Source organism: Pagrus pagrus, assembly GCF_965226575.1.
Source record: "Pagrus pagrus genome assembly, chromosome: 3".
Taxonomy (NCBI): Eukaryota; Metazoa; Chordata; class Actinopteri; order Spariformes; family Sparidae; genus Pagrus; species Pagrus pagrus.
The window spans coordinates 15,483,273-15,497,822 of record NC_140187.1 but is presented as its reverse complement, the minus strand read 5'-3'; the positions used below and the strand labels follow the sequence as shown (position 1 = coordinate 15,497,822).

Here is a 14,550-nt window from a genome sequence, read left to right as displayed (position 1 = left end):
CCAAGTGCTGCAGGAGTAACAGGTTCCCTAATGCACCAGCTGATAAAAGCACATCTGTAAACCTTTGTCCGGCACGTTAAAGCGCCATTTTATTTGGCGATACTCTGGTGTAAAAATCACGAGTGTGTTTTCAATCTGTCTTTTTAACGACACTTTTCATTTGAATCTGGCACCGGGGTCAGTGGAGGACGTTTTAAAGCTCCTTCCAATGTGTGACTTGCTGTGAAGCTCTTATTTACTGTCTCTGGGTCCCTGATTGCTGATTGCGTACAGCTGCCACCAATTAAGCTCCAGCAGGAACTTGGAACGTGCGACGCTCGGCCGTCTTCAGCGAGAGCCGAAAACACACTCGCTAGCCTACATGTCTCACACGCATTAACTGATAATTCTATTTATTTTTAATCTCGTTTTCTTTTTTGCACAATAATTATTTTTCCCTGTGTTCTCCAGGCGGGCAGACGAGATGAATTAGCCACTGGAAGCTACAGGCCGCCTGTCTGAAGTGTTAATACGATTCAGACGTTCAAACGCAGCCACCGCCGGCGCAGCCCCCGCAAGGAGACTCATCATTGAAATTCATACAAATACCAGATCCTTCGCTTTTGATTTTGTTCACACATTCTGACCCCCCTGAAACACACACACACACACACACACACACACATCTCACCCATGTTAGGGGTGATGAGACTCTGGCTAATAACCCCACTCTCCCCTGCTGGTAGAGAGCGCAGGCTGCTGTTTATCCAACTGGAATGTTCATTTATGCGTGCTCAGTGACCCGCGCCTCTCAACGCCTCTGGCTACATCGTATCGTATCGGCCTCTGTGTGTTTGTGTGTGCGCGCATGAGCCTCCGTGTGTGTGTGTCGGAGGTGGGTTTGAAATTTCATCACTAAAATAAGAAATAAAATTGGCTACCGGGGGAGACGTCTTGGCAATCGCGGGCCGCTCTTTAGGGAATGACAGATGATGACAATTCAAAAGCAATTCAGAGGGGATGTCGGTTCAGGCGGGAGGTCAAAGGCAATCATCCCCACTGTGCTCTCCGTGGGGGAGCACCACTGTGCGCTGAATAACACACGCAGACACACGCGCGTAAACAAACACACACACACGCACAAAAACACATCCTCTCAAACCTCTGACTTGTGCATCTGTCGTGTTGCTAAGATCTGCCAAAATGGCTCATCCCCCATCCTGCATACAATCTTTTTGTTATGCTCGGTACATCCTTTCTTTTTCGCCAGCTGTCACTAGCTGCCGACTTGACAGACAAATCTGAGCAGATACGGTCGGCCTGTACATTTCTGTAGTTTTGATTTGGGTGGATTGAGACCGGGAAGGCAGACAGCTGGTCAGAAAAAAAATAGAGATTAGAAAGCTGCAGACCTCGAAAGCGCAGAGCTGTTTTTTAGCAGCAGCACCTCTTTGTCTGCGCTCCAAAAGAAAAAGTGTTGTTCTCGTCTGAATTCTCACAAATTCCAAATAAACCACATCGATGGCGACGTTTTAAAAAAGCTCACAGCAACAAGCATGTCTTTATGTCTTCCTCTAAAAAAAACCCTAATTGGATTTTAAATTTCTCCTTCCTTAGAAACCAACATTTTCACTCAGCAGTCATGTTTGGTAAACCAAAATGTTTTTTAACTCGTTAAGTCGAACAGAACGGTGGATTGGTTTTACCCTCAAGCCCCAACAGCAAACACACTTCACAGCTCAGATGCTCTGCTTTTCTTGGTCTCTGCCGCACAGTTATATGGTGTTTGGAAACATTTTTCCCTCTGACAGTGTGGTCTGATGTGAAGCCCGGGCCAGGCCGACACACAGAGCCAGAGAACGGAGCTGCCAAACACAAGGCAGCCAACGGCGGAAATGATAGATGGGAGGGTTTAAAGCCAGGCAGAGGGGTTATTAACCACCAGTGGGGCATTATGTATTATGTAACCCTTTTTTTTCCGCTGCATTTTCATGATCAGAATCCTTTTTTTTTCTTTTTTTTTAATCCTGTCGGGTTTTGTTTTGTTCTCCCTCAGGGGGAATGTGGAAACTTCATCCGTCTGATCGAGCCGTGGAACCGGACCCACCTGTATGTGTGTGGAACAGGCGCGTACAACCCCATCTGCACCTACGTGGACCGAGGACGCAGGTCACAGGTAACCAAAGACGCAGCCGGGCAGCCATGGAGACATTTTGACCTTCACTCTCCGCTTCTTTAAAGAACCGTATCTGTCAATCAATCTCGGGTCAGAGACTCTCCTTCTGCTCCTGCTCCTCACTTTCATGGCTTCTCTTCCATCATTTCTGCCTCTTGCCTTTCATCGATTTGTTTCACGGTCTGGGAGACTCAAAGAAAAAAGCTAACGGCCAGTCGCCTCTAGATCTCTATTATTATTGCAAAATTGCTGTTGGTGAGGTACCTAACTGCCACCGCTTAGAGCCTGTTGAGGCACCAATCTTCTCCTACCGCTGGGAATAGCACGTTGACAGTATATCTGTAGCAAATACCTAGTAGTCCCCCCTCACCTGTTTACACACAGCAGAGCCTGTGGCCTGTCTTCCTCTCTGGCTGAGAGCCTCTGAAAGGCCATCATTACTGATGGAGCCTCTCATCCATCATCAGCCTTGTAGCTCTCCCCTCCCTCCCTCCGTCCATCCCTTCCTCGCAACAGCACGACCGGCCACGCAGAGCTGCAGCAGCTGCCGGCCCGGCTACAGTCCACACACTTGCATTCACCACGCTGCCTGTTTAGTCTCACTGTTGAAATGGAGGGTTCAGATTTCATTTGTAAAGGTCAGTCCGCCTCTTGTCATTCAGCTTCTCCCCGAAGGCCCAAATGTAATGTTGCTTCACACTGTAAAGATTTTCCTCAGATGTAAACAGAGACCGATTGTTCGGAAATTGTTCCGCTTCGTACACGGAGGCCTTCACACATTTTTAGTCCCGCATTAATTCTCAGCTCGTTTTCTTTAACTGCCTTGGTTTTCCTGTTTTTACGGGTGCTGCTTCAGGTTTCAGATTGCAGATTTTTTTTGTCAACCTGTCGAGCAGGTGAAGAGGGGAACATTTTTAAATAAAACATATCACCATGAAACCTCCCTTGTGTTTACTTAGACTAAGATAGGTTTCTTTTTCTTAAGTCTTCTGAAATTTGATTTTTTATATGCAAATGATGCATTATCCTATTAATTATTCACTAGTTTGCAAAATGTCAACAACCATGAAAAGACATTATGGATATGTTTTTAGGATTAAAATGTTATATTAATCAGGCTATGAATGTATGAACAACCCCATCTGCACAAATTTGCATTACAAGCTTTCTAAATGTGTAACTGGGGCTATGGACTGTTCACCTGTCGTGTCTCCTCAGCTGTTTTATCCTTCACTTCATTTGATTCTGCTGGATGTAATGCATTTCTTCATTTGTTGCCAGTTTCATTTCGTTGCTTTTCCTCTCCTGTTTCATGGTTTATGCATGGAGTTTGCAGCTGTGTTTGCATGACACTGAGTCTAATCCAACATGGTTACTAAATGATGAATGTCGCCCGCCGGGCTGTCTTCACTCTACTCTGACTCCCACTTTGACATTTTTCTCTCCATTTTTTTAGATTTGTTCATCCCCGTTAAGTCTGTCTGTTTTTTTTTCCGGTCCTTCATTTTTGCACTTTCCTTCTCCCCTCTTCTGTTTACGTCCTGGTCACCATCAGGTTAAATTCACTTTGTTCTGGGCTGTTGAATGTCGTAATGAGGTGGCCCACTGTGCCGTGTCTGTGTATGTTTTAGGGCTCCCACTACCTACAGGCACCCCAATCTGGAGGGAGAACGAGTCGGGCAGCAGACTACGGCGCTACGTCAGAGCCTTTGGAGGCGAAGGTGGGCTGAAGGGAGTTTTGGAAAGGCTTTTTGGTGCCCACCTGGAGTACCTTTAGAGTTTCAGGCTTTCATAGATCAGCTCGCTGAACTCCTTTCAAATTTTCTCCATCAGATTCTTACTATGAACAAAATTTTCTGCTAAAGTCAGAACGGTTTTTCCGATGACATCCTTTGTTTTTTTTGTTTTCCTTTTTCTTTTTGTTTATGCCTTCCTCACTCGTTAACACGGACGGAGCCTAGTAGCTAAAGGTTGATGTCACATATCTCTTGCGAGACATTTTCAAACTGCTGATTATTAATCACTTTATTCAACTTGAGGATTTTTTTTGTGATGATGTTACAAACTTTAACGACACACATTCAAAGCGTCATTGCCAAAACCTCAATAGAAGTTTTGAAAGTTAAAAAAAAAAACCTTTTGGTAGAGGCCTCATAACCGAGAGGTTGATTTAAGGGTCGTTCCACATGGAGATTCGATACACACACATATTTTTTTGCTAAATTTTATGCTGTTCCTGAAAAAATGATCCAAAAGGAGCTGACAAATGCAGCGTTGACATTATTCTGCTCTCCCCTCGCATATTTTCCTACCTGTCAGACACCATCAGCCTGCTTTGAAGTGCCCGACAAACCTCCATGTAGACACATACCCAGTGTTGACACAGATGTTCAAGATGTCCTCTTGCACTGTGGAATAATGAATTCTTGTTTGAGCCACTAACATCAGAAGCATGGTGGATGAGTTTTGGATTGCTCTCAGCATTTTCCTCCACCTCTCCATCTCACAGATAACTGGCTTTGTGTGCTTTTTGTTCCCCTCAGCAGATCCGATAGTGCTGTGAGAGAGTCTGTTTTTCAGCGGTTGTGGGGTCACAGCTCGCTCCTCTTCATTGTTACTCTGCCTCTAAACTGATCACGTTATTAGTTTGATGCTGCTGCTGTTAACATCCGAGTTTACTCAAAGTGCCTTGTACACGCTGCATTCTGAGAACAACCGTCCCTCACATACAACACAGTTCCTTGAACACGATAAGTCTGTGACCAAATGGGAGCAAGAACGAGACAATTATTGATGACGTTTGTCCTGATCCTTACAGGAATACATTTTCCGGCTCGAACCTGGTAAAGTGGATTCCGGGAAAGGAAAATGTCCTTATGACCCCAAACTTAACAGCGTCTCTGCTTTGATCAGTAAGTCCCTGCTTGTTTTCTTTCTTCTTACATTGTGTACAGACAGCTTTAAATAGATACGTGTGGAAAACAAAGAAGTTCTGAAGTAGTTGTTGGGTTTTAGGCTGGTCAGATTCTGTGCACGCCTTTAAAGGGATTGTATGTAACCACATTAATTCTGTCATTTTTTTGCCAGTGTTTGCCTAAAGTTCACCCCAAAATCAAAGACACATGTTTTTTAACTATCTCTCACCTGTAGTGCTATTTAAACATCTCGATTGGTTTGATGCGAGTTGCTGAGTTTTAGAGATATCAGCCACAGGGATGTCTGCCTTATCTCAAATATAATGGAACTAGCTCAGCTTGTGGTGCTCAAAGCGGCAAAAAATATGAGCAGGGTTAGGGTTAGACCAAAATCACAGTTACACCAAAACGATCTAGATGGATAAAAAGCCCTTCAGGTAAGAGAAAAATCTATGTCTGGGTTTTTTTTTTTGGTGAACTGTCCCTTTTAAAGGTTGTTACAATAGCTGCTCCTCTCATAATTCACAGTCGAGGGCTGCAACTAATGATTATTTTCATTTTCAACTGATTTGCGCGTCATTTTCTCGATCAAGTTTTTAAATTGCTTGATGATCTGAACAACACGATCATATGAGAGAGAGAAAATCAGCAAAAAATCACATTTGGAAAGATGCAACCAAAGAATTTGGGCATTTTATGCTGATCATTTCAGCTTGAGTACATTATATAGTTCTAGTTTTATCAGTATGTTGTTTTGTCAGACTGATGTGTGCTCTCACCTGTCAGTGGGTGGTCTGTTGTTGTCAGCAGCTTACAGGTGGTCAGACGTGGCTGTTGATCATCAGTGACCTCCTGCCCTGCGTGTGTGTGTGTTTGTGTGTGTGAGGTAGAGAGAGAGAAAAATAGAGAGACCCTCTGTTTTGCTATGTCAGCTCACTTCCAGCTGACCTGAACAAAACTGTAACCTACAGAGAATCAGCTACAGGTCGTCTTAAGTAACTGACAGGGCAGCGACGCACCACACTGAGAACAACAGAGGAAGCTGGACTTCCCCTGGTTTAGACGCTGGGAGTTATTTTTTGACACCTACTTCTTGTCAACTCTAGTTTACCCCCTTAAAATAGCACTACAGTAGATACTGTAGCCAGTAAAGACTCTTAAATTGAACCTTTTTCAGGCACGGAAAATGACCTTTTCTGATGTGTCAGGGCCTAATTTTGTCAAAACATCGCACTGACAGGGAGGTGATACTGAAGGGCTAAAATATCAATCTGTGATTGACCCGTAACCTCAACACCAAAAATCCAGCTGTTCAGTGAAACTGTGTAAATCCAGCTGTCAGACGAAATTACGCTGACTGGCCTTATGAATGTGATATGATTGCATTACAATTGAAAGGTCAATTTCAAACCAAACATGACATTTTTCCTGGACCAGGTTTCATCAGATTTTTCAAGTAGGATGTATTTTGGCACTGTGCGCTTGTTTTTTTAAAATACAAAGAAATTATAATCCTCACGCAGCTGCTGTGCGTGCCACCAGTCTGATTTTGATTAAATCTGGAGGGACGATGCAACTTTCTAATGAAGTTTTAAATCAAACGTGTACTGTGCTTTAACCTGAAAATGTTTCGCCCATGATGACTTCACCCTCCTTTGTTTCTCCGACAGATGGAGAGCTGTATGCAGGAGTCTACATTGATTTCATGGGAACAGACTCGGCTATCTTCCGTACGCTGGGGAAGCAGACAGCCATGAGGACTGATCAGTACAACTCCAGATGGTTAAACGGTAATGTCTCAATTCACGGCTTGTTCTCCAGCCAGCATTATTTCTTCTACTCATCTCTTTCCAGGCCAGTTTTAATTTATTCCTCGGCTCCTGAAGAGCATTGCTGCAATGTTTCACCTGCGGTAACTTCCCATATGTTGCTTCAGCACTGTCCTTTCCTCAAGCCTCGTCCTCTAGGAATGAGATTGTTGATCTTTCCACCCTGCTCCGCATGACCACATGATCAATTGAGTCGGAGCATAAAGTGCACTACGCAAATTGTTGACTGCATGCCTGCGGAGCCTGACAGCGAGGTCAGTAGTAGTGTAGTAACGGGGGGAAATGACTGAATGTCAATAATGACTCAGATTAGCCTCCGCTCTAATGAACCATGATTGTCACAGCGATATAAATGCTGGTCGGGGGCTTTCGGTTGATGTTGCCAAACCAATCACGGCCTCCCCCAGTGTTGCTGGCTCCCAGATTTTCCTCTGACCCTGTTGCCCTGACAACAGTCCCCTGGTAGTGGTGCACTGAATCGGGACACCTGAGTCCTGCTAATCAGCCATGTGGAATCCCCTCCCCCAATTACATGGTTCCTGGTTACCCCCCTTCTCCTGATTTTGGTTTGTCCTCATTTGGGACCCTGGTCTGTCACAACGGGGAGGGGCACCCTGTGTTGTATGCCCAGCGATGACCCAGTAAGTCAGCCAGTGGGAACGCGCGGTGATGCCATATTGAGCATTGTTACTGGGAAGAAATGAAGGGATGGGTTGGGGTTAGTTAAAGTGCTGTTCTGGGCCCCGGGCTACTATTATTTATGTTACAGCAGGGATCGTTCTCAATAGACCTCTTCCTCCGCCTCAGAGTTTGAATGATGTCTGTGGCTGAATACAAATCTTCACCGTTTAGACTTTTCGACTGAGACCTCTTAGACGAGAATCATACAAACTGCGACATGTTCACTGTCGTCACGTGACGTTTGCGAGGGTGTAAGAGGACATAAGATCTCACTTGTCTCCATGGAGGTGACTTAAAGTTCCCGACTGTGTAACCCATCTCAAAGTATTTTTCTTCAGCTGTCAACAACAGGTTCACATTTTTTTTTCATGTCTGTCTTAAAACAATAAGTGAGGTTACTATTATCATTTCTCCTGTTCATTCATATACTTGCTATTAATGTAAGTGCTGGGGGACAAAATCTGCAGACCTAGTTTTGTGCAAAAATACACATCCGAACCCAACGTAAGGCTACAGCAGTCTGAGACTTAGCCAGACTAATCACATATCTTCCAAATTTCCATTCCATTCTGTTCCAAATCGAGTCTTTTTAGTGAAAAATTCCCGGTTACTATCGCTCCACTTGCAGAGGAACAAAGACTTGGGAAATACAGAGAAAATGTCAAACTAAAAAAGAAACTTTGGAAGACATCACGTCTGAATCGGACTGCTGCAGCCTGTTATTAACCTCAGCTAAACTTCATGGTGATTTCTGCTCTGAACACTGAACACTACATAATTAACATTGGAAGCATGTAAGGAAAGCGCCTCGGTGGAATCACTACAGATGGACAGGGTAAAAATGTAACCTGACTCACAGAAAGACAATTATTTTTTTGTTTTTTGAATGGATATGTATGCATACTATATGTATGGATGGCATTCCTTTCTTTAACTTTGTCAGAGCCATCTGCACCACAAGTGGACTCCACAGAAAGTCCACTTCAGGTTTGATTTGATGGTTTGATTTGAACAGGCTTCGGCACTTGTGGCTTTCCCGGGTACACGCCCTCTAAGTGCAGTAAAGTCCGGACATTTTGAAGTGAAAAGCTGCTAATGGTCTCTCCTTCTCTTCTTCCTTCTTCACAGATCCCACATTCATCCATGCACACCTCATCCCAGACAGCGCTGAGAAGAATGATGACAAGCTCTACTTCTTCTTCCGCGAGAAAGCCTCTGAGATGGGCCAGAGTCCCATGACCCAGTCCAGGATAGGGCGGATCTGCCTGGTGAGTTATCACACCAGTCAACAAACCTCATGTTGATCATCACAGCTGAAAGGTTTATATGTCTCCACAGTGGTTAGTTATAGTCTGTTCCCTGTTTCTTCATCTCTGAGAGGCCCAGAAAGGAAGTTCCCCATGATCATCAGTAATTGCTGAGCGTGCAACAGTAACGCACACCAATTACCAGTCGGAAAACAAAATCTCTGCTGTTTGCCTCAACAGCTAAGTTTGGAAAAACATTCTGTTATTTTTGTTCCTCTGGATGAAATGTTTGAGCGGCAGAGTTTACTTTGGTCCACATCTGTATACATGCATGGACATCACACACTAAGTCAGGGCTGAATTTATGCAGGCATGTATTGCTGCGGCCTGGAGTGTTGTTTTCCATTGAAGACAGACAAACAATGACACAGGGTCTCAAACTTTCCAACCATCTGCACACGGACTTCAGAAAATGTCTCTCAAGATGCTCCTATGTTCGCAAGATGCATTCCTAAAGTATGTAGTTTACAAGAAATCAATGAAACAAGACTTTGGTGCCAGTACGTCGTGTAGATGTTGAGATATTTCACCGACACTGACGGATATTTCAAGTGAAAGGTTTGACCTGATGTTGGAGCTACAGGATCACCAACTTCTTTAAAGTTGATCCTCGAGGGAACCTGAATATGTTTGCGCAAATTTGGCGTTGAATCCAGCGGCTGTCAGAGTGTTTGAATTAAAAGACATACTGTACCTGTACCTGCTGGTGGTGCTAGAAGAAAAGTCCAGAGTCCGTTGGCTTCATCTGGGGAGCATGAATGTTTCTACAAAATGTCTTGACAATCCATCTGATAGTCATTGAGATATTTTAGCCTGGACTAAAGTGGTGGATCCAGTGACCATTACTAAAGCCATGTGGTTTTAAACATGGCTATCTGTTTAAAACATGTCACCCACCACAAGAAACTTGAAAAACAGACTTGTTCCCCACTCAATGTCACGGTAGATAAAGATAGATAGCAAATGTACGTCTTCCAGCTCTGCAAATCATCAGGACTCCATAAAATGTGTTGAGCTGCAGCTCATGAATGATTTTCCCAAGGCTTGAATCTTTACCTCAGCAGCAGAAGTTGGCTGACCTCCTGTACAGATGGGCCAAGCTGAAGCACAGAGCTGCTCTTGATTCATACAGGCCCAATAACAACAGAGCCGGTGCAGTTAGTTTGGACGGTTGTTTCAAACAGCTGTTAGTCAGACGTTCCCTTACAGCTGGATTGATGACTACTGTGAATCTTCTCCCCGCAGAACGATGACGGCGGACACTGCTGTCTGGTCAACAAGTGGAGCACGTTTCTGAAAGCTCGACTCATCTGCTCAGTGCCCGGAGCTGACGGCATCGAGACGCACTTTGATGAACTGAGTGAGTTTGAATGATTATTTCCTTGTTTGAGATTCTCCCACCATCGCTGACCCTTTTAGAGCGTTTATGGTACTTTGTTCTTTCATCTCCGGACATTACACACCCCATCTCCTCACCAGGCTTGTATCCATCATCCTAAACTTAACTTCAAAACCAAATATATAATAAGAGACTTAAAAGCGGGGTGTTATTCTAGAGAAATATAGTTGATATTTGAACTCAACACCCAAACAAATACTCCCTACCCTTCAGTGCTCCTTCAGAAGCTAATTCCCCTAAATTCATGCAAGCTAACATGCTAAGACGAGAATGTTTTCCATAGCCAGCACACTCCAGACAGTGATACTCACGACTTTCCCGCTTTTATAGTAACGTCACAACGTCAGCATATCTTGGCAAACAAAAAAAATCACAAACATTAAATTGGCAAGACATAGCAACACTAAAGTTACCGTACCTTACGTATCAAGCAGAGACAAAGCAACTTCTGCATTCATCTTCATGCCTTCAAGCCGCACCAATGTTAAAGCTGTTTCTCAGCCATCTCCTACGTTAGCGTGTGCCAAATTTGAGCCTGAGGCACCAGTTGGTTTGTTCCACACAAACATCTGGAAAGGCGCTGCTAGAAACTGTTTGGAAAATAACAGGCAATTTCCAAAAAATACTTTGCAGGTGATCGCTGCTCTTCCCGGATGCCACACGTAAACCACACCCTTAGCTGCCAATAGTTCGTCATGGGATTCTGACTGGTTTGTGTGTTCAGCCAAAAGCGCGGACATTAATTTGCAATATCACATGATTACATAACCTCTCAATTTACTGTCCCGCTCTTTCCCCATATCGACCCTCCCCTTACTGTGCACAAGCTTGAACGCCACCTGTTGCTGATTTGCTGGAATAGTGTTGTGTGGTGTTGTTTCCTCATTACATAGCCAGGGCTTTGTATGAACTCAGCGTGCACAATGAACACACAGCTTGCAAACCTGAAGGAGATATTTGTTGAATTTGTCAAAAACTTCCCTGACAGACCACTCCTTCAATGTGATGATTTTACAAATCTTAATACACAACTCAGAGAACATAATGCACCAGCTTAAAGTGCTTAGTGTGAAGCACATAATGAGTACAAGCATGACCTGACAGGAAAAAAAAAAAACTGGCAGATGTAAAATGAGACTTTTTACATGAGCGTGTAACTCCATTTCAAAACAAAGATCTCCAGATGGACTCCATGTTGACAGATTCAGTATCAACAACTTACTCATTTGTAGAGTTCTCACATTTTGACCTCCATTTGCTTTGCATACTTTCACCATGATGTTAAGGCTTTTAGCATTAACATCTACTCAAATTTTGCTGCAGTGTGTGAGCAGAAGCTGAATGTACTGGAGGGACGGACACACACACACACACACACACACACCCTGCAAAGCAGCATTTACAGCAGCATGTGTCTGCTTATGAGCAGCAATGCTGAGAAGAATCCCAGAGAAGCTGCAGCTTTAGATTAAGGTGTCACTGACTCTTGCATGTTAAGCTTGACACGTCAGTTCCTTTGAACATCAACATGACTCCTGCAGGTAACATCCTTAAAGGTAACATCCTTACCCTAAGACTGTGATCGTTTCAAGCACCAGCAACACGTTTTGCAGAGAATTTGTACTTAAAAAAGACTAGAGATAGAAAAGCAAACACACACGCGTACAGAGTAATCAAAGTAATGAGCGGCTGGGATCAGTCCGACCCCTGTGGATCATCCCGGCCTGTCCGTCACTCACATGACTGACAGGATTAAGGAGGGATTTGTAGTATCCCTGAAATTATAGTGACTGGTGGTATGAGCGGCAAATCTTTCACTAGTTTCCACTGGTTTTTGCTCCACGTAAGTTTGAATATGTGCCATCACTGGGAATAAAATTCATCTCAAGCAAGGTTAAAATGATAGATAGACTTTACGATTTGTTGTGATTTCAACTGCAAGCTAAAATTTTACTTGAGTCCAGCTGACGAGATGACGAGATCTTTTCAGTTGCTGATTAATTGGCAAGCTGTAAAATGATAGTTTGTCAGATTATCTACGTTTAAACGTCTTGCGACTTGGAACACAGCAGCGTTACATTATCCTAGCATTTAAATTTCCCACCCTGAGCATGACGTTGGAGGAAAATGGCTGCCCTGTGAATACGTTCTAGGTCACATAATGCAAAAAATAACCTTTGAATAACTACCAAGCAGAGCACTTTTCTGAGAGTTTTGGGTCGTTAAACCTAAATCTTGTACAAAATGTAATTTTGTGGCACCAAATGTCCAAATGGAAGAAAATTGCATTGCATTGAAAGCATTGGAAACTAATGTCATTATTATACTATAACAGTCTATAAATGATCCCAAATTAACATAATGAATGCAGCATGTGACCTGTAGGGTGTTTCCTGTTAAAAGCTGCACTTGAACGCACCACACATGCACATAAGATTATCTCTCAGTCATAAGTGTTTCCATTCAGATGCATTGTGAAGTTAAATAATTCACCCAGTAACGCTGCATCCAGCAGCGCTATGAGCTCCACGTATAGCAGCAGCTCTTATTCCTGCTGTGATGAGGCTTTGCCAGATGCAAATGTATGTGATGCATTAAGAGCACTCTGTCAGTGACAGAAGAGCGCTCTTCTGTCAGCGTTGCTGCACTTTCAGCAGTCTATCCACAGCGCAGCAGGTCAGTTGTAGTTTGAGTGCGGATGAGCACTCGCGGTGAGGTCATTGCGAGTCCTGAGGTGCAGCGAGGTCCCACCGCTCTGTGGTCGTCCTTCCCACAACCACAAGCAGACTGGTCGAAATGTATTCTGTCTCCAGTCCTGCTGGTCCTGACGGAGCCCAGCAGAGGCATCAGAGTGGTTGCACGAGGACTCGGGGGAGAGAGTGGAGTAGATTCAGATGGTGAGGCAGAGGCTAACAGAAGAGAAAGCGTTCAGTGCAGCACCGAGGGAGAAGAGGAATATAAAGAGAGACACGCAGACGTGAGAGAGCTGAAAATGTCTGCCAGACAAAAATGAGAATGAATGTGTGGGCGATAAAGTTTTATTGCCTTTTCTGAAATGTAATTATGGAGTGAAAAATTGTTTTTTCATTGAGTTATTTTTATGTCGCTGTAGACCACAAATCCCAAAACCTCTTAACTGTATATGAAGACAAGGGTCCTGTTTGTTGTTGCTTTGTTTGTTTTTTTTAATTTTCTCCAATGTTATTCCAAGTGGACATTTCATCAACATATTTTCCGTGCACATCCTTTAGAGTAGGTATGATTTGCAGTCACTCTTCCACCCAGTGACTATTCGGTGGGTGTATCGCTCACTTTCTCTTGTTTTCACTTTACAAAAACACCTTATTTATCGCCTCTCTCTGTGTTCTTTCTGCGCTCACAGCAATCAGAGATGTTTCTCTGCTAATGTAATGCTGAAAGTGCCTCAAAGGCTCCGTCTGATCTGACACATCAGAAACGCAAGTTGCGGTGACGCAACTCGTTCCATTTCTCTGCTGATTTATTTCTTTTTTTTCTTTCGCTGCGCTCCCTCTGTAGCCAGGAGGCCTGTCAAACTGGCGTCAGATAGGGTTATGAATTTCTCCTTTGTTTGCCAAAAGTTAATTTTTGCTTTAGTGCGCAGCCATTACCTGTCATTTTCATACCTTGGCACGTGAGGAGATCGTTTTTACTGAAATGATTTCGAGCTCCCGATCAAAGGAGAGTTTGTTGATTTTGCAGAGTCAGAAATGAAATGAAAGCCATGTGAATTTAAGCTTGTTTATCTTGATAACGCCGAGGGCACAAGGATCAAATCATGTGTCATTACATTGCACCTTCAATGAATAATTGTAACTTCATTCAGGTGAAACATGAGAGATAAATCTGAGTGGATGGCTCCACGTTCTTACTGTCTTGCTTCAAGCTTCACAGATAACCATGAAAAAGATATCAGGTTAAAAGGTATGGGTAGGATTTCAAGCCTCATTATTGTAATTGGTGTTTTCCAAAGACTTGACTCTAGATAATTGTTGTCCATGTCTTTTCGAGGCCATTTAAAACAAGCGATCCGAGCCCTTTTCACCGGTTTCCCGCTGATGCACAGCATTAAATGGACCTATGTGTTCTGTGTGTTGTGGTGAAGTGTTATTCTACTCAACCTGTCTACTTTAAATTTATTCCATTTTTCTTCCTCATTGCTTTTCCTTGCACTTTTCTCTCATTAAGCCATCAGAGGAGACGCAGGGTTCACAATCGCTTCAACCCCGCAGTCATTGGATGCATA

The 14,550-nt window shown here is 43.7% G+C and overlaps 1 protein-coding gene across 2 annotated transcripts in view; it reads left to right on the top strand.

Annotated features, from left to right (window-relative positions):
- sema3fa (sema domain, immunoglobulin domain (Ig), short basic domain, secreted, (semaphorin) 3Fa) overlaps positions 1-14,550 on the top strand; it is a 54,602-nt gene that overhangs the window by 33,614 nt on the left and 6,438 nt on the right. Inside the window, exons 5-10 of one of the 2 annotated variants that reach the window (XM_084347439.1) lie at positions 2,036-2,155; positions 3,787-3,876; positions 4,974-5,067; positions 6,741-6,860; positions 8,709-8,848; positions 10,133-10,247. In XM_084347439.1, the coding sequence (XP_084203565.1) occupies positions 2,036-2,155; positions 3,787-3,876; positions 4,974-5,067; positions 6,741-6,860; positions 8,709-8,848; positions 10,133-10,247 (679 nt within the window). The remainder of the gene's footprint in view (positions 1-2,035; positions 2,156-3,786; positions 3,877-4,973; positions 5,068-6,740; positions 6,861-8,708; positions 8,849-10,132; positions 10,248-14,550) is intronic. The other variant, XM_084347440.1, reaches the window with a different exon arrangement.